This window comes from Python bivittatus, unplaced genomic scaffold (genome assembly GCF_059951505.1).
Source record: "Python bivittatus isolate LINGU-HERP-01145 unplaced genomic scaffold, Pbiv_v1 ctg000020_np1212, whole genome shotgun sequence".
NCBI classification, from domain to species: Eukaryota; Metazoa; Chordata; class Lepidosauria; order Squamata; family Pythonidae; genus Python; species Python bivittatus.
In genome coordinates, this window is record NW_028277030.1 from 62,227,018 (window position 1) to 62,252,641 (window position 25,624).

The following is a 25,624-nucleotide window of genomic DNA, read 5'->3' on the forward strand; positions in this document are numbered from 1 at the left end:
AGCCAACCAGAACCAGAACTTCCTCCAACTGCCCAATGGGGTAGCACCAGAATTAGCCTCCAGATGGCACCTTGCCCACCCCTGTTCTTTGTCTTGACATGGTTGTTTTTGCAGGAGGAGAAAGAAAATGCCACATCCTCCTCTTCTCAGTTTCAGAAACCTGTTGAAATGGTGAGGAAGCACCAAAGCATCTTGATTTCACCAGGGAGAGAACAGAGCTGTAGAGCTGAGATGCTGTGAGAGTTCTCACCATTGGAAAGATGCCCACCCTATAGGTCTAGAATTAAAAATGGAAAATTATCTTTTCAGCATTAACACTAAAACTGAGCTGGAAGTTAACAACTTTAGTTGCAGAAGTGCTTGTGAAGATGATGACAACATCAGAACACAGGATTGCACACGAAGGAGCTCTAAGACAATTAGAAAAATGTTCAACATACCTGGTTTTAATGTTTTAACTGCCACTGGTGTTCTATTATTCCATAATCCTTCCCAGACCTCACCAAATTGGCCAGAACCCAATCTTTTCAAAAGTTTCAGAGAATTTCGATCTATCTCCCACTGATCTACAGTTTGATACGATAAATCATATGGAGCTGGGACTTCTGTCTGGATAGAAATAAAACAATGACATACATAAACATCCATTTTTTTGCTTTGCCTAAGGATGCCAAGATGGCAATTTTTGCAGGGTCTCATTAATAGTCCTTTAAACTAAAAGCTTTGGACAGCAAAAAAAGCAATGCTTTTAACAAAAAGATGCCTTTTCTTACAAGGCTCACCAAATACTTTCTACTGTAAAGACAGCATGGCGCCTTGCTGAAAGTCCCATCTTACTAAAGCAGCATGAAACAGTTGCTTTGAGAAGTAGCTTCCAGCAGGAAATGCTATTTTCTTATTGTCGCTCTCTCGTTTTATGATTTTTATTTTAAACGTGTTCCACTTCAAAGCCGGAAAACATTATTTCAATGATTTGCTTCAGATTCAAAAATATCTAGGATGAGCCATGCTTGCTGGGGTGTTTCCAGACAGATGGTTCCTAACACCCCCAGTCTCACTGTTGAGATGTTCCATATTTCTTTCCATAGCAGAATTGTTTTCCTATCAAGAAAAAAAAAATGGAAATGGTGGAGAAATGGAGATGGTTCCAGATAGAAGATCATGTCTGGATCCTCTATAAAATTTGGTGAAGGGGACAAGATGGTGACATGATAAAAAGTTCATCCAGAGGCATCATTGACACCCTAATTGCCTCCCTTTGCAATACGGGACTGACTGGAGAAGGAATGAGAGATGAATATTCACTGTTTATTGCAGAAGATTATACTGGGTTCTTCTGTTACCAAGACAACATAGAAGCCATGATTTCATCACTCCTTCCTGAGCTTCTGGAGTCATCTCAGGGCCTCCTTCACCTGCTGGCATTGACACTAGTGTGGAGAAGTACCAAGATTCCTGCACTGCCTAAAGCAGTGTTGTCCAAACTTGGCCACTTTAAGATGAGTGGACTTCAACTCCCAGAATTCCCCTGGGAGTTGAAGTCCACTCATCTTAAAGTGGCCAAGTTTGGACAACACTGGCCTAAAGATTGTTCATATTAAGCCTTAAGCATGTGTGAGAACAATGCAACTGCTATTTCCTTTGAAACGAGGGAAGAACTTGGTCAAGAAAAATAATCAATACTTATGTAGAAATCAATGATCTCCAGAAAAATCAGACCTGTCACCAATCCACAGACTTCAAAGTCTGAATTAATTAATTAATTCTACTTAAATCATGGAGAAAATCTATCTATGTGGTCGCTAGGAGCTGAAAACGACTTGATGGCACATAATCAATGAATCACTTGATAAAATCCTTGATATTTCTCATCTGATTTTCCTCCTTTCTGAGGACTAATTAAAAGTTGTACAAGCTATGAAAACAAACTTTCCAGATTGTTTTTTATATACCCTATACCTCCACACATAACCTCAGTACCATTATGTGCTACAACTTTATTAGATGCACTCAAAGGATATTAGGAGTTGTACTTTTGCGTTTGCAGAAAGAATGAAGACAAAGATATAACAATTTGTCACCAAAGGTAGCCAGCATTATGGGGAGGAAAAATTATGGGGAAAGACTGAAGGAACTGGACATGTTTAGCATGAAGAAGAGGATACTAGGAGGATGTGAAGATTTATCCACAGATAAACACTGGATGAGTTTATCTCTGGATGTATGTTAAGTTGTTACCAATGGGTAGACAACAGCAAACACTAGGTCTTTTCCCCATTGCACAATTATAGCACTATCTATCCATTCTTGAGTCAACAGAACGCTATGCCAGCCTGAGATGTCCTGTCCCTGTCACCTACCCCTATCTCTATTGCCTCTGTTTCCTATCACTGCCAAAAACCCAACTTTTCTCCACAGTAATAGATAATAAAACCTAATAAATTTTATACACCTTCACGCTGCCCTGTGATGCTGTCAAAAGAAGGGAGAAAATACTGTTTTAATGCTGGTAAGCTAGGATGACTTTAAGCTTGTCTCATGGGCTGAGGATGAGATGAAGGCAATGACATGGGGATACAGCAGAAAAAGCTATGTTCAGGGCATGTTTGTGCCATGTTTAGGTGCAAGTGGGAACAAAGTCCAACTGTTGTTGTTGCTTTTTCATCTAACAAAAGTGAGGCAGTTGAAACTGAATCAGTCTTACTATGCTAAGATCGGATGTCAGTAATTGTCCATCCAATCAAGAATAGAACTTGGCATTATAAAACAGATTGCACTGTCTTTCAATCACCATCTGCATTGCATGGAGATGTTCTTGGATATATCATTCACTAGAGGTGCAGGGAGCCTCTGAAATTCAGGTCACTTTTCATCACTTATGACTTATCCTGATCATGATATTCCCAAGATATAAGTAGTCCTCTGATAATTACTTCTACTTTGATCATCACCTGCTTTGCTTATTGCAATGTGCTTATTGCAAAGCACATTATGCACTGAAAAGGGTTTGAAATCTTCACTTATTCTGTTGCCAGAGTCCACTCAACGGAATTACAGTGTGGCACTTCCACTAATCCATTTCTTGGATCAATTCAGAACACTGGTTCTAAGCTTCAGAGCCCTAAATGATTGGCAGCGTGTTACCTTTTGAGGCCAGACTGTCTGAAGGAATCCCTCTTTCACTTTTTAGCCTTGTTATCATTCACGTGGTATGTCACGTCTGTGGAATATCCTCCTCAAATAGGTTTGTTTGGTACCTACATTATGGAATTTAGATTACAGTTCTTTTTTTGTACTTTATTTTTCCAGGCTACTGTTTTTATTATGTGTTCTTTGTTACTGGCTTCACCTTAATTTTATCATAGGCTGCTTTATTCATAAAATCATAGATGTCCTTCAACAGGGAGAAATATAAGGTATTATATATTATACAGTATATAGAGTCATTTCAATGAGATGGGCAGTGACAAATTTGACTGACTGATACATAAATAAATAAATTAATAATCAATCAATCAATCCAGGGAGAAAAAATAAGAGAGCACACATACACAATGGGGAATTCATGGTTTGGAAGCACTCCATCAGAGAAGACATGGCTACAGTCACTAACTGCAAGCTGTCAACAGTGTGAGATAACACAGTTCTAGGCTGCTTCAGAGAGAAGCACCGTGTCAAGAGACATGAAATTCTGCACTGGCAAGACCACACCTAGAGTACAGTATATGGTTCTGAATACTACATTTCCAGAAGAATATTGACAAGTGAAAATAGGATGGTGGGGGCAACAAAGCTGATACAGGAACTTTGCCCTATGAGGACAGGCTGAAGGAACTAGGGGTGTTCAGCCTGGAGAAAGGGAGACAAACATAAGTGTTCAGGTATATAAAAAGGTCCTGTAGGGAAGAGGGTCAAGAACTATTTTCCATTGCCAGATAAACTAGGAGTGGAAGTACTGGGTAAAAATTGCAGCTACCTAGATTTCATTTAAACATAAGGAAAAACTTACTGATTATAAATCTATACAACAGCGGAATAGTCTACCCCCAAAGGTTGTGGATTTCCCATCTCTGGAGGGTTTCAAGAAGTTGTCCAGAAAATATTAGTTTAATTAATAACTTAAGTTCTCCAGACAATTACAGATAGATCAAAATACAGCTTATTTAATTAACTTGAAAAATTATAAAAGAGAAGGAGTCATGGCAAGAATCTTCTGTAAATCTTGGGGTTTGAATATCCTGCACTGTGTGGGACTGGGTTTGATTTGGATACAACACCCCTCAACTTGGGCAGAAATTAATAAGATTTATATTTTAATGTGAACCAATCTAATTTATACCTGCATCCAATTGTTAAGTTGTGAGCATTATAGAACAATCTATATAAAAATGTGCATGTTAGGAGAAATCTATATATAAAAGGGCAGACTTGTTTTGACCAAAATAAATATTAAAAATGGATGCAGAAACAGGTTGTAGAAAACAAAACAGATTTGCTCATCCATTGTGCAGCTCTGCAAATTACAAAGAGTTAGTCTTCATACCGTCTACACTTCAGTGAATCAAAACAGTAGATGTGTACACATTCACATCCTGATGCTATTGCTTTTGAAATGACCTAAAATGTAGGAAAAGCTTCAGAGATTCACCTAAAATATGATTTTGTGCAAGTGTTTCTTTTAGTACCTCAAAGATTAAAATATCCCTAGACAGGACAGGGGGAAATCAGCAAACTTTATAGCATATCTTAGTACTGCCTGTTCAGCCTTGATCGGATCTGTGGTTTCTGTTTTTAGGTACTACTTAGAGACAGGAAGAGTTATGAGCTTAGTGATTTCATCTCGATATAAGTTTACACTGTGACTTCATAAATCACACAGTGACACGCATCTTTTCCCCCTCAATGGCACATTTATTTGCCCCAAATGATGCGATGTTGAAATGCCAGCCCCAGAAATGAAATGGTACAGTTAAGTGCATTTCCTAGAGCAAGCATCACAGCATGTAGGGGAGTCATACCTTTATTAACTCAGTAATCAGATACTGATCTCTATATTTGGGGGCGGGAGGGGAGAAATTCTCAGACTTAGTTGTACCTTTATGCAAGGTCTTCCAAGCTTTACACAGAGCCCATCGCTAGATGTACTGTAGTGCTTGACAAAAGCATTCAAAGTGTGAAATGGTGTCCTTCGCGTCACAAAAAAACCACCGTTTTCCATTCGTTTGATTCGGTAGTGCTTCACAGTTGTTCCATCCCGAACTAGGAAAATAGAAGGAAATAAAAATACCATGTCTTGCTTACAAAGTGCTTACAAAGAAATCAGAGAAGTCTGTCATGTAGTCCTCTTCCACGATGGCTTATATAAACTGAGTCCCTCAGTGATTCTCTACATCAGTGTTTCTCAAACTTGGCCACTTTAAGACATGTGGACTTCAACTCCCAGAATTCCCCAACCAGCATGGCTGGCTGGGGAATTCTGGGAGTTGAAGTCCACATGTCTTAAAGTGGCCAAGTTTGAGAAACACTGCTCTAGAGGATCATTCCTGGACTCCCTGCAGCAAACATGCATCACCTACAGTCTGTGGCCATGCAGACTCCCCAGCTCTATTGTTCAGCCACCAGCACTCTCTCAAAATTGTGCCTCTGACATCCAGTCCCGTAGTGCCTTTTTTCAGAATTCTGGTAGCATTACATTGCAATTTAATAGCTTTATTGCCTAAACCCAAGTAGCCAACTTGAGTGCTTAGATAATCAGAAAGGCATGTCATAAATAAAACTCAACAAAATAAATAAGTGGAAATGTGTTAATTTTTTAAAAAATCCACCCAAAAGTTGGTGAAAGGATTAAAATTCCACTCCTGTTCCCTCTAGAGCACAATGCCGGGTTATTCTATTTATCTTTAAGTATGCTATTCTTCCATGGGTCTTCTTATGCCTTGTTTCAAGTTGGTCATTGGCCAAAATAAATAAAGTTATCACTCACTGGATAATGGCCCTGTTCCTTAGCCCTCTCAAAAGATTAAAAAGAAACAAGCCAGATGTAGTATCATGTTGTCCTTGAATACTTCCAGCTTATATACATTTTACTGCTTTTTCTCTCATATAGGTGAACAACACAGAAAAAGAAGGGAGGAGTAGTGTGTGTCTGTGTATACATTATTTCATTCAGATATGATATTATTCACAGATATAAATATAAATGTATTAATTACTGCACATCATCTTTCCAATGTTCACTGACCGGTATGGAGAATAGCAGCCCTATTTTTAACTCAGTTAGGATATGTGAATTGTACATTTAATATATGCAGGATGTTATTAACACTAATTCTACGTTAATGGAATTCTTAATCCTGTTTTCTTTAAACTGATGTATTTTATCAGGAAAACTTGCCTTGAACATGCAACTACCATCAAGTGCCACAGGAGGGTGCATGTCATACAAAGCTGTTAGTATTCGGTTCCTTCTAAGTTTTCAAGTGTGCAGTCTACATCAATAAAGTAGGTTTGGTGAAAAGCATTTAAAGATCAATTATAGGTGTCTTTTATTCCATATCATACTTACATACACATCATGCTGTTACCCTTCAGGGTAAGCACAAAGCACAGAAAAGGAGTTAGAAATAGCCGAAGAAATTAAAGGGATGACATCAGAAAACAGAAGGAAATATACATAAGCCGAGTTTGTACTGTTTATTACTTCTCTCCATAGCTTCCTAAAGAACCATTTTCATGTAGTGATTAAGTTATTGTTGTTCAATCGTTAAGTCATGTCCGACTCTTCGTGACCCCATGAACCATACCACGCCAGGCCTTCCTATCCTTCACTGCCTCCCTGAGTTTGCTCAGTTTCATGCTCATTGCTTCAGTGATGCTATCTAACCATCTCATCCTCTGCCATCCTCTTCTCCTTTTGCCTTCAATCTTTCCCAGCATCAGGGTCTTTTCCAAAGAGTCCTCTCTTTGCAAGTGATTAAGACATCAGGCTAAAAACCAGGAGTCTGTAAGTTCTGGTCCCACCTTTGGCACAAAGCCAGCTGGATGACTTTGGGCCAGTCACTCTCTCTCAGCCCTAGGAAGGAGGCAAGGGCAAACTACTTCTGAAAAATCTTGTCCAGAAAACTTGTTTAGGCAGTCACCAGGAGTCAACACTAACTTGAAGTCACCCCTTCCCCCTCACCCCGAATATCATCCTAACCTTGCAAACCATCCTTGTTTCTATTGCACCCACACACTTCTTCATATATTCTATTTTGTTCTTTAAACTTGTTACCTCTCTTGTTCAGGACCTTAGCAACTCCATGCAAGATATTCTATGCAAACTAAGATCTCTAATCCAGAGGCTGCTTTGCAAGCCAACATATGTGGTCTGCATCCCACCAACCAGAAACTATATGCAATGTACTAACACAGCCTCAGGATGTTTTTATCCATAATCCCTACACACTATATATTTGGGGAGAAACTATAGAGATAAACATTTTAGGAAAATCTGATTATATTCAGAGCAAATTCAAAGCAGCCATTCTTACAATTTTATGGTGAGGCTAATATTAGAGAAAACCACGATAATAGAGAAAATGTACCCTTTGGTTATTTTTGCATTTTTATTGGATTATTTATTTACTAAAAGACTAAATTAAAGTCTTGAGTCAAAAGTGATTCCTGGTGGACACATTTAGACACATATGGATATATCGCTGCTGTTTTCTTGACCATAGTATAGAAATAGTTTACCATTGCCTTCTTCATAGATTTTTTTTTAATTCTCAGTCTAACAATTCTACAGCAACAATGACAAGTAGATTAAGAGTTCATGAGAGGAGACATCTTATAAAGCTTCACTTGCAAGGGTGTCAAAAAATCAAGAGGGAAGCCACTTGCTGGAATGGGAGCGTTTTCATCAAGAAAGCAGGGCTACAACATCTGAGCTGCAATCTTATGGGTGACCACTGGATGGCAGCACTGAAATAAACAAAACTCTGCTGCCAGGTAATGGTTGTCTAGATCAGGGTTCCTCAACCTTGGCAACTTTAAGACCCGTGGACTTCAACTTCCAGAATTCCCCAGCCAGTTGAAGTTGAAGTCCACCCATCTTAAAGTTGCCAAGGTTGAGGAACCCTGGTCTAGATTTTGGCAACCAAGATCTGGTACCCTTAAGGAAAGGAAAGCAGAAGGGATTGTAATACATGGGAGGTTATTAACAATTTTTTCTATAATCTGGCTTTCCTGTTCCAAATGATTCAAAGCAAGATCACAAAGCTTATAAGCTAAGACTTACAATAAGTTTCCCACTTCTCTAAAAGAACCCAAAGCACATTCCCTCTGCTAAAAATCTAGGCAATGGCAAACCCTTCCACTGCTTCTCAAAAGTATCCATTCATAGACATGCACATCTGTATGCATGTGTATGTGTAAACAATGTCCCACTCAACAAATAAAAAGTGCATGTGATAATCAGTAATGGCTGCCCATTTATCTACACCAAACTAAGGAAAATTACATTAAATTTAATATATTTCCCATGACAATGGAAAAGAAAAAGTAGAGAGTACCTGAAAGGGAAAATTCACCCTTCTGACTTTCACTCTCTCTGATTAGGAAGGCTCCTGTCTCATTCTCAGGATAAAGCAGTTGTTTCTCAGCATCTGCTCGTTTAATAGCCCCAAAAAACCACCTAAAAGAGAAAGAAATGTGTACAACCGATTAATAGTCAGAGCTAGATTTACAAGGATAATCAAATGTTAAAGCAAAGAACCAGTTCTGAACAGCATTATTATCTGTTATTCCTGAAAGAGGTGTTGCTATATCCTGTATAATGATACAAACAGGAGATCCTTCCTTATACAGGCTGGGAACAGCACAAATGAATCTGCAGCATCATTTTAGAAACACATCTTATTCTGTGTACATCAGTGTCACATCAACTACATACTTATTACTCTTGCCAAAAAATGCAAGCTAACGAATGAGCATAAGAGGCTAGAAGTTGGCCACCCATGCCCTAATGACATGCATCATCCTTGATCTAGTTTCAAAAACTCTTGCAAGAAATCTTGTTCAGGCTTCCAAAAAATGTAATCTGAACTTTCACAGTACTTTGGACATTTTTTTAAACATTTTCTGGGGCCAGGATGCTGTAAAGAAGGCTACTGAACTCTTGCTTTAATAGTCCATGTTGTTCTGCTGTTTTCCCAGTTTACAGATGCTGCCTGAACTATAAGTAGGTTGGTGAAGGGCCTCTTGGACTGTAAATCACTGCTATAAAGCTGATACAATGATTAATCCCTTTGTAGCTGCAAGAGATCATGGAAGCTACTTATTTTGTTGAAAGATAACTCAACACCTGGACAAATTTCCAATTAAAATGAGCAATTAAAGGTAAGAAAAGAAAAGAAAACAACTCTGTGTTATCCTAGTCTGGTTACAGAACAGTGCACGTCTAAACAGAATTGCATTTAATTAAAAGAAATGAGTAGAAAACATTAGGAAAAGATTTTAAATTGTTTTAGGTTAAATACATTTAGCTTTGCACAAGTTTTTTTAATGAGCTTTCTCACTGAGCTATGTTAAAATTTACCATTCTATGATAGCCTTTCTTGACAAAGAAGTATTTGGATTTCAAACTATATCTAACTTTTGTAATTTTGTAAATTGCAGTTTCCTTTGCTATGTTAAATACAATCCAATAAAATGACATTAGCATTTTGCTATACTACTGAAGTGTTTTCATTTTTTATTTTTAAAGCTGAAGGTTTAAAGCTCTGATGAATGGGTAAAAGTTGTATCAATGGAAATTAAAAAGGCTAATGGGGGAGTTCGCCTAGAACAGAAAATCTGGTGGACCGATTTATGGTTTTTGTTTATTGGAAAGGAATGATGGATGAGAGGGAGCAATTAAGGGAGGACAGAGGATAAAGAAATTATGATTTATATTGTTCCAGCAGTTAATCAAGATGGTGTCAAAAGAGGTGTAAAGAGGTGTAAATCAATAAAAACAAACAAAAAAAATGGTGTCAGTTTTGAGAGAAACTGTTGGATCCAATTCATATGCAGCAACCAGATTACCAAAATATTTTGGCAAGTCACCAGGAGTAATGGGGCCTGTCCGTATGCATGCATGTCATTGCTTCAGACAAAATAATTAGACTTTTAACAATTGTCTCAGCTGTTGGATTCTAGCTTCTAGTCTCTCAAGATGGAGAGACAGACAATTTCATGTCTGAAGTATCTTGGCTAATTCTTTTGTCCTCTGCTACAACTTTCCTCCTCCTAAAAAAAGAAACACCTTCTGTACCGATCTCCCCTCTTTTCTATTTTTCATAGGGCTATTGTTTGGGGAGCCTTCTAATTTTTTCAGACACTTTCCATGTGTTCTAATAATAATCTCAGAACATTGAATTTTTCATTGGAATTTTTCATGGAACATTAATTTTAATACATTTTAAATTGGCTTTCCTTATCTGGTTTAATGATCAGTTTCCATAAGTTTATCAGAGAAGATTAAGGACTTTAAGTCCTCTTTTCACTTAGCAGGGTATCAGAAAGAGGGGGAATGAGAGAGGGGAAGGTTAAAGAGAGAGAGAGAGAAAAAAAAAAAAAGAATGTCAAACAGAAAGTGAGAGTCCATATCAAGTTCTGGCTTCTTCTCATTTTATTTTAGTCTTTCCTATCTTGGGATCCCAATATACTAACCCTGAGAGAATAACAGACTCAACAGAAAAGTAATTGTCCACCCCAGCTTAGAGAAAGCAAAGGATGACTAACTTTTAAAATATTAAAATATACTGCCTGGAACCAATCTAGTTTTACATATTCACTTTTTCATTATACACATCATTATAGAATTGTACATTCTATATACATGTTTATACATTTATACATGTTTGTCTTTCAACACACACTCACACACACTTTTGATGAGCCTCAAATGTTCACTTATACAGCTGTCTCTCCCCTGCCCTGATTTGGACAAAATAAGTCAAAAAAACAACAACAATATTTGAGTGCTCAGTGCTGTTCCATTCCTAGTCTTCATAATGTCTGCCTGACAAAGAAGGCACTTAGCCTCAAGAGGTAATAGAAGTATGCTACAATAAGATAGTGAATTCTTTCCACTCTTGTAGGGCAGTTGGCTTTAGAATGGGAGGAGTCACCAGGAGCCTCGGAGTAGGTACCATTAGTACGCTTTGAATCTAACTCCCGGAAAACAGCAGCTGATTACTTTGATGCCAGAGTGATGTAGGAATTCAGGTGTTGGAATAGCAGTGGGGAGATCCAGTTTCTAGTCTACCCTTCACCCACAGATGTTCACAGGATGACTTTGGGCTAGCCACTCTCTCTTAGCTAAACCCACCTCACAGAAATACAGCCATACAGGAAAATAAGAGTTGGGAGTGCTATGTATACTTCTAGAGCTCCTAAACAAAAGAAAGGCAGAATACAAATCTAACACATAAACAAATCAGTCAACAAGTAAAGCAGTGGATGGGGGCGAGCAGCCTCCAATTTAAATCCAGACAAGCCTGAGGTGCTATTGGTAAAAGGAAAATTGACAAATTGGAGTTGTAGTTCCATCTGACTTGACTACTGCACTGTGTTCTATGATGCTTAAGAAATGTTCAGAAATATTAGTTGGTGCAAAACCAACTGAAGATGCCAAATGGTGAATGATACTGAGAGGATATGATTCCATTGCTGAAAGAGTTGCACTGGTTGCCAGTTGTTTTCTAGACACTTTTTTTGGTGTGGGGGAGGAGGGAGGTAGTGTTTGTTTTTTACCGTTGCCAGCCTAAACAGTCTGGGGCCTAGTGATCTTACTAAGGTACCACCTACCTTGATATGAAGCAGCCTGGACATTAGGTCAGCAGAAGAGTCCCTTTTATATACTTTCTCAGTTTCTCAAGACCATTTGTTATGCATTCAGGAGAGGGCCTTCTGTTGTGCTGATCTCAAGCTCTCAGACTACACTCTTTTTGCTTTTAGAGAAGAAGTCCTGACTTTCCTCATAAGCTAGGTCTTTTTGGTTTGAGGGAATTTGGTTTGAGAACCCACATTTTCCCTAAATAATTGTGAATTGGGGCAGGCCAGACTAGTTGCATTCATTGAGAAGAATAGAAGACTGTTGAAAACAATTAGGCAGGAGGTACAAATGGCTGTAGACTTCATTGCTGACAAGCATGGCTGTCTCTGAAGACAAGCTGTGCCTTAGCGGATGTTTTCTTAGTGAATGTCAACATTTTGTAATGCCTAAACATGGCTTCTTTTCTCTCTTTCCTTTCTTTACTGGTGCAGCTACCCCTTTCCCTTAGCACAACATTTCTAATTCCTTCTCTTTGATTTCTTCTTCTCTTTCACTATTTGTGCTTGAAGGAGAGAAAGGAATATATTTGTGTATATATATTTGCATGCTTTTGTTCATTGGGTATGGTTGGTATATGCAGATAGGGATCAGTTAATTTTACAAACTGAGTATCGAATTTTGTAAACTCATTTTAATCAGTTATGAATTCATAGTATTAATTTTCTGGAGTGCGATTTCCTACCAGTGTGTATCTATACAAGTACATATATGGAGTCCTTGGGGTTCTCTCAGCTTGGTTGTTTTTTTGCCAATGTTTCATTACCCGACTACATAACATCTTCAGAGCACTGAAAATGTTAACTAGCCAGGTAATGAAATGTTTGCAAGAAAACAACCAAGCTCAGAGAACCCCAAGGACTCCACAGTTCAACCCTGAGCTACATATCATCTCTTCTATAAGTACACATATGCGTAGACATATTCAAGTATTTCACACACTCACACTTACTAGGTAGAATTGCTTTCAGATAGAGTTGGCAATCTTAGGTTGAGAAGGTGGGAAAGCTGGGAATTGCACAGGACTTTTTGGGTCTATACTTTCTTTATACTCATCTTAAATGCAGGGTTGCTTTCCTCTATTATTATTATTATTATTATTATTTTATCAGATTGTAACTATTCATGTTTCAGTTTTTCTGGTTAGCTCTCGAGTGCCACCTGAAGGGGAAGGTGGGCTACAGATCTGATCAAATTAATAAATAGTTAATCAATAAAATCCATACAGCACTAGCTGAAGTGTGCTAAATATGTTTGCAATACAAATCATGAGATAATTCATGTTTCACAGATAGAAATAATGAGGTTAAGGTGTTAATCCTATGAGTCAAACCATCCTGAGGGTAACCTGCAAAAAAGCCAAACGGGCATCAACAAATTTAGGTTGCAGCAGAAATATGAACCCAAACGTGATTCTAAGGTGAAGCCCTTGAAATAACAATTATTTGTTTCTTTACTCAAGCTCTTGAGTGAGTACTGTTGCCAGGGTGAGGTGAGGAATGAGGAAATAATAAAGGGCTAAATGAAGACAGGAGATCATTGGTTTCATCCTCAATGCTGTAAGTGGCTTCTAAGAACTTCCCATCATCTTTGATCCACTTTGCGGTGACATACGAAACCACAAACTGCAACATACTTTTTTGTTTTATTTATAATATTATAAAGCCAATCTTTAGAAAAGGGAAGATGTATCATAATCCCAACAGTTTTTTTAGCTTTAATTGAACTGGAGAAAGGAATGTTTAGGACTCTTTAGCTTATGAAAAAAGCAACTGGGGAGGGACATGATTGAGGTATACAAAATCATGCATGGCATGAAGAAAGTGGGCAGGGAGAAGCTTTTCTCCTTCTCTCAACACGCTAAGCCTTGACGTTATCCAGTGAAGCTGACTGAAAGGAGAAGCACTTCTTCACACAGCACATAGCTAGCCTATTGAATTCATTCACAAGACAAGGTGATGGCCACAAACTTGGATGGTTGTAATAGCAGATTGGATATATTCAAGGACACTAGGCCTGTCAAGAACAATTAGACTCAGTGTTGTCTTCTGGTTGGAGGAAGCCTCTCTCCAAAGGCCAGTTGCAGGGGAACTACAGCAGGAAAGAGTATGTCTCTATCTCCTGCTTGTGAGCATCCCAGAGACATCTGGTTGGCCACTGTGAGAAACAAAAGATGAACTGGACTAAAGATGAAACTTGGCTAGCTTGCAGCCTGACTTTTACATTCTTATCACAAGCCAGACTAATTCTACACAGCAAATGGAATAATACTATAGGACAGATTATGCTGGTCTGTGACCATAATAAAGATTTGATTTGATTTGATATAGCATAGAAAGAGAAAAGTCTAAATAGCTGCACCTTAATAAAATGAATGGTAGAGCTATTCAGAAGATTGAATGCACATCTGTTTATAGTGAACATTTTGATTTAACTGTTTCAAAAGTAACAGCAAAGCATGAAAGGAAGTTCAGAACCAAATCATATATTTCATTTATTTTTAAGCAAGTCAGAAAGCTGTTTCAAAGAGTTTGCCAGATATTTGGGTATAGAGCAAAGGAGAAACAAATAAATATTTGAACTGCATACAAGATGCAACAATTGTTTGTCTCACACAACCCATATTTTTGTCAACTAACAGCAGGGTGGACTTTCAATTAGAAGTGTATTCTAATTGAAAATGGTAAGATTATTTTGTTTTCATTATGCATATAAAAATAAAAGGTTTTTTTTTAATCTTTTAAGACGAGTTTTAAAAAGTTATTATATAGTAACCAAACTTTAAAAATTGGGGAAGGAAGAAACCTGATCTCAGAACTCAGCAGAACTATCCCTTCCTGCAGCCAGTTACATGTTGAAATTATGCTCAGTGTAAACATTCCCAGGTTATGAAAGAACAGGTTGTAACTGTATTCTTCATTTTCTTCTTCTCATCGGCTCTGTTAATATGTAAACATCACATGAATATTTCCCCCAATAAATCTTTGAATAAGAGTCCACCAAAGAATTGCGTTTTTTTAATGCTATGCCCTTTTTTTTTAGCTGAATACATTCTTCTGACTCATCTTTTGTGATTCTTTCAGCTGAATTTTTAACCAATTAATAGCCTGCATGTGCAACATAGTCTGCCTCCTAAACAGTAAGTGATGCCAAGTGAAATGAGACTAGGTTTTGGCATCTGGGAACTGACAGAAATAGGCCCAGCAAACATGGGCAACTGCAACTCCAGCTGCTTTGGTTAAAATGTCTAAAGCCATACGATGCTGTAGGCTCAGCCCCTTTTGTGTGTGTGATGTCATGATGCACAATGAAAAGGGCAGGGCTTGCATCACGATGGCATGACATTGCTTTTGTCAGACGGGATGGTTTGGCACTACTCTCCCTGGCAGAGGTTGCTGCAAGGCTAACATGCCAATATTTTTGATGATAAATGCAGGTAGTCCTTGTTGAATGACCACTCATTCAGCAGCTGTTCGAAGTTACGATGGCACTGAGCAACGGGGCCTTACAATGGGTCCTCGTAGTTGCAGCCATCCCAGCATCCCTGCAGTCACATGATCGTGATTCGGGTGCTTGGCAACTGGCTTGCAATTAGGACGCTCGCAGCATCCCGTGGTCATGTGATCACCATTTGCGACCTTCACTGCTGGCTTTCGACAAGCGAAGTCAGTGGGGAAGCTGGCAGGAGGTCACAAATGGTGATCATGTGACCATGGGGCATTGTGATTGTGCAGGATTCACCTAACAACAGCAACTGGGACTACTGCGACTGCCGTCATAAGTTGGCATGGTCATGTTTTACAACCGTGTTGCTTAGCAATGGAGTTGCCAGTCCCAATTACCATTGTTAAGCGAAGACTGTACGTAGAACAAGGTAGGGGAAGTATGTAGAGCATGGCCGTGAGAATCCTCTCCGGTTCCTTAAGAGCAGCTCGACTGGAGGAGGTTTGGAATGGAGCAGTCAGCAGCATTCTAGGCCACTGTCCAACTATCCACTGATTTTTTTCCCCTGGATCTTTTCTTCCACAGGCCCAAGCTGAATCTGGCCCACATTTTTAACTCTTACCTTTCTTTTGCCTGTTTCTCCTTCCACAGCAAATTTAATCCCTTACTGCTCTTTCTGAGAGTTATCCTGATGACGGGCAGATGGACAGACAAGACTCCAAAGCCACTTTAATACAATTTTGCTCAAACATCCCTTGTTGGAATGAACAAAAAGTGCTAAATTAAGTGATGCTGAATGTGGAAAGGACATGGACCAATTGTACCCTCATTTATTTATTCATGTGTCTAGCTCATCTCATCACATTTGTCGAGAGAGACCAAGATTTCGAATAGGTGGACTTGTCTCCATGGTTATGGGCCTGGCACTGCAGGAACCTTTTTTGGAATTACACTTTGCACTTTGAACGGCTGGAGATTCCAGACAGGCTACCAGCTCCTCACTTGGACATGCTATACACTTTGCCTTGAGAACAGGGTTTGTTTTGGTTTTGGAACTTGCATGGTATCTAGGCGCTGAAGCTTTCCAGCTTAAAATCCTGCGCCTGTTTTCACCGCATGCAGCAGCTGATCTCCCTGTTCCTACTTAGTACAATGACAGCTTGGACTTCTGCCCTGTGCTTCATTCCTCTCTGCCATTTGCCCTTGACCTTCAAAATGCATCCTTGATCCATTTTTAAGCTGCTAATTTTAGCTCACCCAATTGTGACCTGATAATAATGCATTTCATTGGGGCTGTGCCTCCTGGAAATAGCCATGCCTTCCCCGTGTTCTGCAAAAAGCAAAGATGCAGAGAAACCTGCATTCAGAAGGTAATATGGATGCAGTGTATATCAGAATACTGTGAGTGTTCACAACATGCCAGGATGGGTGTGGCCAATCACAAAATATCCATGAACAAAATATTGGGCCACGGCTATCCAACCTTTAATTTTCTAAGAATGCCTCTTGAATCTCTCAGGGGCCCAGAGACATTGCTGGAAATATAGATTAGGCTGAGTGGTGGATCTTTGCTTTGTAACATGCTAGTTTCCTTTTTTTTTTTTTACTAAACATATCTTTAAAAATTAGAGCAAGGAGCTAGATAGGCACCAAGGAATGTATTGTTACAGATGTTCCATGTTGTACATACTTTCCCTACCTTCCTATATGGACCTCATCAAAAATATTGGCATCATTCTCGTTCTTATTATCTGGCATCAACATCTGGTCTCACTTTAATCGGTATCTCTTAACAATCTGGAGGCAAACTATACTCTGTGTGTGTGTGTGTGTATGTATCTGTGTGTGTATGTATGTGTGTGTGTATCTATGTGTGTATGTATGTGTGTGTGTATGTGTGTGTGTGTGTATGTATGTGTATATATATATGCTATTCACTAGTTAAGTATTCAGCCGAAAGAATCACAAAATATATGAGTCAGAAGAATGTATTCAGCTAAAAAAAACCCAAAGAGCATAGCACAAAAAAGAGCCCTTTTTATGTGGATTCATGCTGGGGTCACAGGGTATACATGCCAATAGACTCCATACAGAAGTTATGAATAATGTTATTGGGCATATGGGAAATAGTACAACCCCAACTGGCAATGCACATCCATACCTTTATTGGCAATGGATTTGGGCTAATATTGTAATGTCTCATCTGTATTCACTGAATCTGAGTTTACAGGTGATATCTAACCCTTAAATTTCACTTATTATATGATCGTTTATATGCCCATGCCTAAAAATACTGGCTTGTCCTCTAAAATGTGAGACTGAGATTGGAGGCAAAGAATCATCTGCATAAATTAGCTGATATGTGAGCTAAGCGTCCTCTCATTCCTTCCATTTTATGCATCAATGATTTCTAGACAATGTTACTCAGAGGGCATTTTGAGTTAATACAGTGGCCGATCAAGGCACTCTAAATAACAGTGAGTCTACAGGCTATATGGCTCTCACCAACATACACTTCAGAAATCACATGGCAAGGCTGAGTTCTGGGTTCAGAGAGAAGATGATTTCTCCATCTGAGTTGTGACCCCAACCATTTCTCCTGTACTTCCTAGTTTGGACTGTTCCTCATTCTCAAGAGTTTTCTATGACAAATGATAAGGATAATGTGAATGGTTTTATGGAGCAATATGACAACGAATAAAATGCTCATAAAAACTTTACCCCGTTTTCCATCCCTTCTGCCATTGTTCTTATCTGTATGCTTTGGCAGTATCTTAATTTATTATCTTTTTCTCGCAGCTCATTTACGCCCTTTGATTTGTGGACTTTGTTCTTCAGTGGCCTGTAGCGTCATCACTGATAACAAGGAAGGACCAGAGAAATCCAGAACAGTATGCTTCAAACACATGCCTAAGAATCACTGCTTAAGAACTGTCTAAGGAGGTCAGAGTGGAAAACACTTAGCAATACCACTCGACATCTCAGAAAAATTAATTAAGCTTCTTCCAGGAAAAGCATAAAGAGCCATTAAAGGAAGAGTCCATTTTTAAGCTCACAAATGGATCGCCTGCCCTATTTTGATCATTGAACTTTCCTACTCAAAACACAAATTTTGATATTAAAAAAAGCACTTCAGGTATTCAGAGACGGGTAAGTCATGATTTAGCTTTCTTCATGCCTGGTGCACTAGCTAGGTAAAGCTATGGACCACTGAATGCAAGATCATGAATCATCCAATTTAAGCATCCAAATAACAACCGCAACAAAAAAAGCTCTGTGTGTCTCAAGCATGGGACCTAGAGAAAATTAATCATTACCACCCGCACAAGCTTCTTATTAAAGGAGAGCTATTTTTATCACAAAGTGGGTGAAGACAGAAAACATAAGGAAGAGGGTGGGAAGAGTAACTGCGAGCCATTCCAAAAAGAGACAAGGAGAAAAGCAAAATCTCCAATATTTCATCTCCCATTCTAGGTACTGAAGGTTTTATTTCTCTCTAAGACACCAGTACAATCAGGTGGGATAGAAAGTCAAACCAAGATCTGAATGAGCGGGTTTCATCTTATGGACTTAACTGGGTCTTTTGGTGAAAAAGATACCATTATGCAAGTTGCACATGAGTTGCAAGAAAGATTAAGCCTAATGGAATGTAAAGTACTCTGACTCTTAGTCCTGTCACCCTGTCATTTAAAGGGACTTTCTCCTAGTGAGTACACTTAGAGTTGCAGCCTAACATGCTATACAACTTCATCCTTTATATTCACACAGTATTAATCATGGTTTATAGAACCATGGTTTGCTGATTCAGTCAAGGGCTAAGCCTAAATTAGGAGTGAGAATTGTTCTTCCATGAAACTGCATTTTAGTTACTTATATGCCTCCTGGGGGCTATAAGAGGCATAGCTGGCAATGTCTTGATATCAGCAGAGTAGGCAAGAGTAACATTTCGGGCAAAATTTGGGGGTGGTTTAACACCAAATGGTCCAACTGGGAGGACTGAATTGTTAAATAAGTACTTTAAGCCTCTGTAAACCCACCCTAATGCAGTCAGTCAATCTCTACCAGTCTGACTTTTTTGGCCCCATCAATCTAGGTGTATTTGAAGGCATTTGTGGGGCCTCAAAACATTCTGGGAGTTATATCTGGACCGCGGATGCTTATCTCTGTTATATCCCTGTAAGCTACAGATTACCAGCTGCAATGGCTGGGTTTATATAATAACTAAGACAATGTCAAGACAATCAGATTATTTTAATGTGTGAATCCACTACTCTCTGAGTGCTGATCTTTACCTAATTCAGATGATACTATGTATGTATAAGAAAGTGGTAATACAATCTGTGAAATTCCAAAATTTGCTAGCAGGGATGAGGGGAATTGAGTGAAATAAAGGACACTCCACACTTCAGTATTTTGTGACAATACCTGCTTGCTTATACGTACATCATTAAAGCAAGTAATTGTCTTTATTAATAGATGGAGTACTTATATGGGCAAAAAAGGACTTGCACCAAGTATTCTAATAATTTTGTTAAAAGTATCCTTAAGGATTTTGCTGTGACAGCAAATCATACATGAGCACATTACTTTTTCTTTCCTTCATCAAATTGAATCATAATTATTAAATGAAATCAGCTGATCTCTCCTCCTGAATCTAGTTACTTCAGCTACATCATTCCAAATTTGTTTCTGCCTAAATAGTCCTGTCTCTTCATTTCTGTTACCTTCTTCTGCCTTTTTGTACAGAATTAGTCTTGCACAACTCCCAAATGACGCGGCGCCCTTGGAAAGAATTCCATATATATATATATATGGAATTCTTTCCAAGGGCCCCGCGTCATTTGGGAGTTGTGCAAGACTAATACGTATATTAGTCTCTGTGTGTGTATATACATACACACACACATACGTATATGTGGATATATATACGTGTGTGTGTGTGTGTGTGTGTATATACTTATGTGTGTGTGTGTATACACACATACGAATATATATCCATCCATCCATCCATCCCCTGGCTTTTTCTCTCCTCTGGCTGTGATCCACTGAGATTCTTTGTGAACACAGAAGAGTTACCTTTGGGGTAGTCAAAAAGCATGTCAGTGAGGAAATTGAAAAAGAGGATATGGATTTCTCAATGGTGCAGATTTCAGGCATCAATGGTTGGAAAGGGGGAAAAAAGGGTCAACAAAGCATGCTTAAGAAAACCTAAATTACAACTGAAAAACCAGCTTTTCTGTGCTTAACATAATTGTTAGGGTATTCAGAAAGCCGAGTTCCAAAATCTGATTTGGTTTGTTCTGATTTAAAGTATAAAGATTTTATGCACTCAGTGAGCTAGCTCACACAAATATCCTCACACAACTGCTCCATTTAAGCAACAAGGCAAAACCATACAGAGCAAATGATAAAATCAAGGATCTTTCTCCATTCCAAGATCATTCTTCAATCCACACCCTCCCCATACACTGATTGGATACCAAAAATGGCTTGATTTTTAAGAATCAATCTGAGAAGAAAACAGACCCTGTTAATCATTGGATCCAATGCCCCATTTTCTCCTTTCCCAACCATGGTGTTTTTCCTACAATTCTACACCACCTGGAGTTTCTTGGCCACCTTTTGGAAAGTCCTGGAGCTTTGGAGAAACAGAGTCCAAGAACTGAAATGGAATGAGTCCTGACTTGTCTGTTCTATCCCAGGAAAATGAAAAATGATTTTAACAATAAATCCAATGCTCACCCAAAATAATGCATTCCTCTGACCCTCAGTGATTTGATGAAGGCATTCCTGCTTTTGATGGATAGGGCAAGGAAAGCAGAATTAAAAGGGTGCAACCTTCATTGAGCTGGCTCCTTACCTCTTTTCTGTGGATGCCCTTTGTGAACAGAAGAGGCACCCAGCGAACTTATCCTGTGAGGAAAAATAATGCTCAGCAGAAAACCTTTGCCATTTCCTCCAAGAAAGGGGCATGGGGGAGGTGCTCTATTTCTTTGTAAATAGTAAGATATGACCATATAGCATGAAGACCTTGGAAAAGATATTCAAATGCCATGACGTGTCTATATCTACAAAGATCAGAATTGTGCAAGCCATGGTATTCCCTGTGACACCCCCCCCTCCATGGAAGCAAAAATTGGACTTTGAAGAAGCAGGATAGAAACAATATTGATGCTTTTGAACTTTGGTGTTGGAGAAGACTCCTGAGAATACTGTGGACAGCCAAGAAAACAAACAAATGGATCATCAAACAAATCAACCCAGAGTTCTCACTCAAGGCACAAATGACCAGGCTCAATATCCTACTTCAGACACATTATGTGAAGACCTAGCTCTTTGGAGAAGGCTCTAATGCTGGGAAAAGTAGAAGGAAAGAGAAGAAGAGGACAACCAGCAGCAAGGTGGAAGTTACAGTAGTGAGGGGGCATTGTTAGAAGAGCTGAAGGACCAGGTTAGGGACAGATCATCATGGAGAAAATCTATCTATGTGATCACTAAGAGTTGACAATGACTTGATGGCATGTAATCAATCAATAAATAACATTTATAGTAAATTTGTGGAAGACCTCCCATGGCTTTCTGAGCAGAAATGTTCATGGGATCCAATTGAATATATGTTAGCATTTCAGTGCCCATTCTTTCTTCAGACTAATAGAGAGATCAACATGTACAGATTTACTGCAAATTAAATAATGTTATCTTGTGCGGCCTCCCAACCTCTTTGTTGTGATCAATGGTGTAATTCTGTGAAGTCTTGCTTAATCATAATGAAGTCATGATTCCACCATGAGTCATTATCTTAATCTGAATTCACATGTTGGTCATTTTAATCAGTCAATGACATTCTTAATGCCTTGCTTACAATAATCAGATTTAGCTTCTTAATTTTTTTCAAAGAGTCATCTCTCATGTGATTTCATTTGATATAAAGGCTTTTAGGCTCCTTAAAAATATCCCATTTGCAGGGTAAGGTAAAATATTCTGGTATATATTATTGATATCACCTTCCACTTAAAGTAAAAACTGACACTTTTTGCTACTGAAGTATATAAACCAGCTTCTTTTTCTTTCAGACATTATGGTGTAATCTCCACATACATTTGCATTCATAAGATATATACACACAAAAATTCTGACCATGATGATTAGCTAATTAAATACTGTAGATGATGATGATTATTAGTTGATGTGTGTGTTTAATTACACCACTAATCAACCAACTCAACTGTTATTAAAAAGATTACATGTTTCTACTCTCTTCCAATAACTGCTCTTTGGCCATAGCTAGGTATTTGGATATTCTCCTTTCCAATTGCTCAGTTTTGAGAGTCTCTAGTTCTCTCCAGTCAAGGCACAGAGAATTTAGCAGTAGTTATTATACAGCTGAACAACTCTTGGCACTATTTAGTTTTTGTACATGTCACCACAAATAGAATGAAAAAGTATTTATATTCCAGTAAGTCTTTCAATTGTCTGGTTAATATTAAACCTGAAACCTTAGTCATAGAAAAAAATGCAGTTAACTTTCTTTTAGAGTTTAAGCTTGAACTGAGATATTCAGTGTGGTTCCAGTAGGTGCCCATGGACCCCCTCTTCCCATCACCAACTACAAGACAGCCCTTAGTTAAAAAAAGAAGAAAAGAACCCACAGAATGCTTTCAAAATTCCATCTGTGCCCAAGAGTCCCCAAAGTTTGAGGCCCCTTGGAGTAGAACATGGAAGATTTTGATTACCTGTAATTCTGTTTTGGCACTGACTCCATCTAATCACAATTAAATCTTAAGGTAAAAGTAATATAAAACATGTATACTGTTTCCAGATACCATTTTCCCAAGCATCAACATTTAATATTTAAATGCTATATTCAGGCAATCATGTTTTCTTTACCCCTGTTTTTTTGCCATGATCCTTCAGTAATATTTTATTATCTTTTTTTTACATATCTATAATTACATTTTTCAGCTACCTTTCTCATTCTTAAACTGAATTATGAATTCAACTTTTGCTCTCCAGATACTCATACCAGAATGATTTTTCATTTCCTGTATCATGACTAAAATATTCATAAGAACTTAACTGATTCAAATAAGGTAAAGTTGCTCACCCAAGTTGGAAGCATTGCTCAGTAGATAAAAGATACAGGGTATATCCAGTTGCATAGTTTGCATTTTCAGCGTAATAACTGCTTGAGAAGTTATTTTGCTGATATTTGTTTTAAATTGCTGAACTTTTATTGTTTTATGGTGTTTGTTAAGTAGATTGCTATATTGAGTTGTTCTCTTAATTTTGCTTCTGTCCACCCTGAGCTCCCTTGGGAAAATTTAACAGTAAGTTTGCATTAAAAACATATGTAATTATGCACAATTAAAGTTGCTAGAATTTTATTTCACAAATGAAAGAAAAAAATAAAACTTAAACAGTGCCTCTGAAAATATGCAGAATGCTTTTCCTCTGCTCAAAAATATTCTCACATTCATGTATGTGATTACATATCTCTGAAATTAAAGTTTCAGCATTCCCTTTTTAAGAATTTCCCTGGAACGGCAATCTCATTGTTCCATAAATTAATTTTAACCTTACTGTTCCTTGTTTCCCATCTACAGGTAGACCTCGCTTGTTCAGTGACTGTTCGAAGTTACAATGGCACTGAACAAATGGTATTTACAACAGTCTTTGAAGTTTTGCCATTGCAGAGCCCCCACAGTCACATGATTAAAATTTGGGCACTTGGCATCCCATCCACATTTACGACCTCAGGATGCATTTCAATTCCCCCTACCCACCTATCTCGCCCCATCTCTGCCCTTTTGGCCTCCCTGCCCTTGGCTGTCCCTGACACCCTCCCCAACTGACCTTTGCCAACTTCTTCCTTCTCCTGCTGACAATGCTGCCATGCAGGGTGGCAGAGCAGCAGGTGCAGCAGAGTGCAGGGTGGCCAAAAGGGCAGAGATGAGGTGGGAGATGGGTGGATGGAGGGAGTTGAAGCAGAGGCAAATGTGGCAGGGTAGGAGAAGCATGAGGTCCTGGCCTAACAACCACAATTTGGACTACCAAAATTGCCATCAATAAGCGGTACAGTCACATGATGTTTCATCTAACGACTGCATTGGTTAGCAATGAAAATTCTGGTCTCAGTTACAGCTGTTAAGTGAGGACTACCTGTACAAACTGATTATTGATTTAATTCTGTTTTGTGTAGCCCAGCTTCTTTTTCTTTTTTCTGAATTGGTACAAAATATAACCATCTCTGTATCTCATGCCTTTTATTTATGATTATGTCCCTTTGTAAATCATGCTCTTCAAACAATGAATATTCCCCTTAATCATTCCATTCATCTCTTCCCCTTTCCCCTAAGAATTCCCAACAGTCTCTGAATTCTCCCCAGATAATAGCCCTTATAGCACTGCGGTTTTCTTTTCAACGTAGTAGTTCTTTCCATGGGTAGAAAAATCTGAAAAAAAGTTGTGATTGTGGTGTTTCTCTTTCCTCCTGCATGAGGAGGAAAGGAGAAGAAACATCTTGCGGCAGAAATGGAAGTCCTGTTTTGCTTCACTGAAGCACGCTTGCAATATTTTGAATTTCTTAGGGTGCTTTCACAGGGACCCTTTGTGATGATACATCATCGGGACCTCATTGTCGTATTCCCACAGTACTGGGCTCTTTGGGCAGCTGAGCTGATTTTTTTCTGACTCAACTCAACTGAGCCAGATAATTGATCAATTGCAAATTAACAGGAGAGTCCACAGGGCTGACATCCTGAAAGCCGGGCAGGTTTCCTTTCAAACCAACCACTCAGACTTTTTCGCAGAAAGGCCAGATGTACACAGTATGCCCTGAAAACCCTGGAGGTGGTGGGGTGGGGGAAGGAGGCCAGCAAATATGTAAGAAAACGTACTAAGCCTTTTTTTCTCCTTCATCTTTTTAGGAAACAAAGGGGGATTTGTTGCCAACCAGAGCAATCCCTACCTGGATTGGGTTATTACAACAGTCCAGCTGGGCAGTATTTGTTGTCTATAATACATTGGCAGAGAGTTATTTTCATGTTTGGGTAAAACAACTGTCATGAATACATCAATGGAAGTTGATTGGTTCTTTCTCTGCTTCTTGTTTTGCAGCGTACAATATTATAAAAAAAAAATGAAGGCTGAAAAAGAGGGATCAAGCTTTTAATTAGGATACTTTGATACCCTGAAGTACCAATTTATATGCATTACTAAAATTAATCTACCACTAGAAAAGTCAGGCTTTCCTTCCTTGCTGTAGGCTTCAGTTAGTTAAGACACTTAAAATAAATATTACTGATGGGATTTAGGTAATAT

At 38.6% G+C, this 25,624-nt stretch overlaps 1 protein-coding gene across 1 annotated transcript in view; it reads right to left on the reverse strand.

Moving 5' to 3' along the window:
* FRK (fyn related Src family tyrosine kinase) overlaps positions 1–25,624 on the reverse strand; it is a 50,725-nt gene that overhangs the window by 18,672 nt on the left and 6,429 nt on the right. Inside the window, exons 2-4 of the mRNA XM_007429060.4 lie at positions 8,556–8,677; positions 5,096–5,259; positions 441–609 (exon numbers count right to left, since the gene is read on the reverse strand). Of these exons, the coding sequence (XP_007429122.1) occupies positions 441–609; positions 5,096–5,259; positions 8,556–8,677 (455 nt within the window). The remainder of the gene's footprint in view (positions 1–440; positions 610–5,095; positions 5,260–8,555; positions 8,678–25,624) is intronic.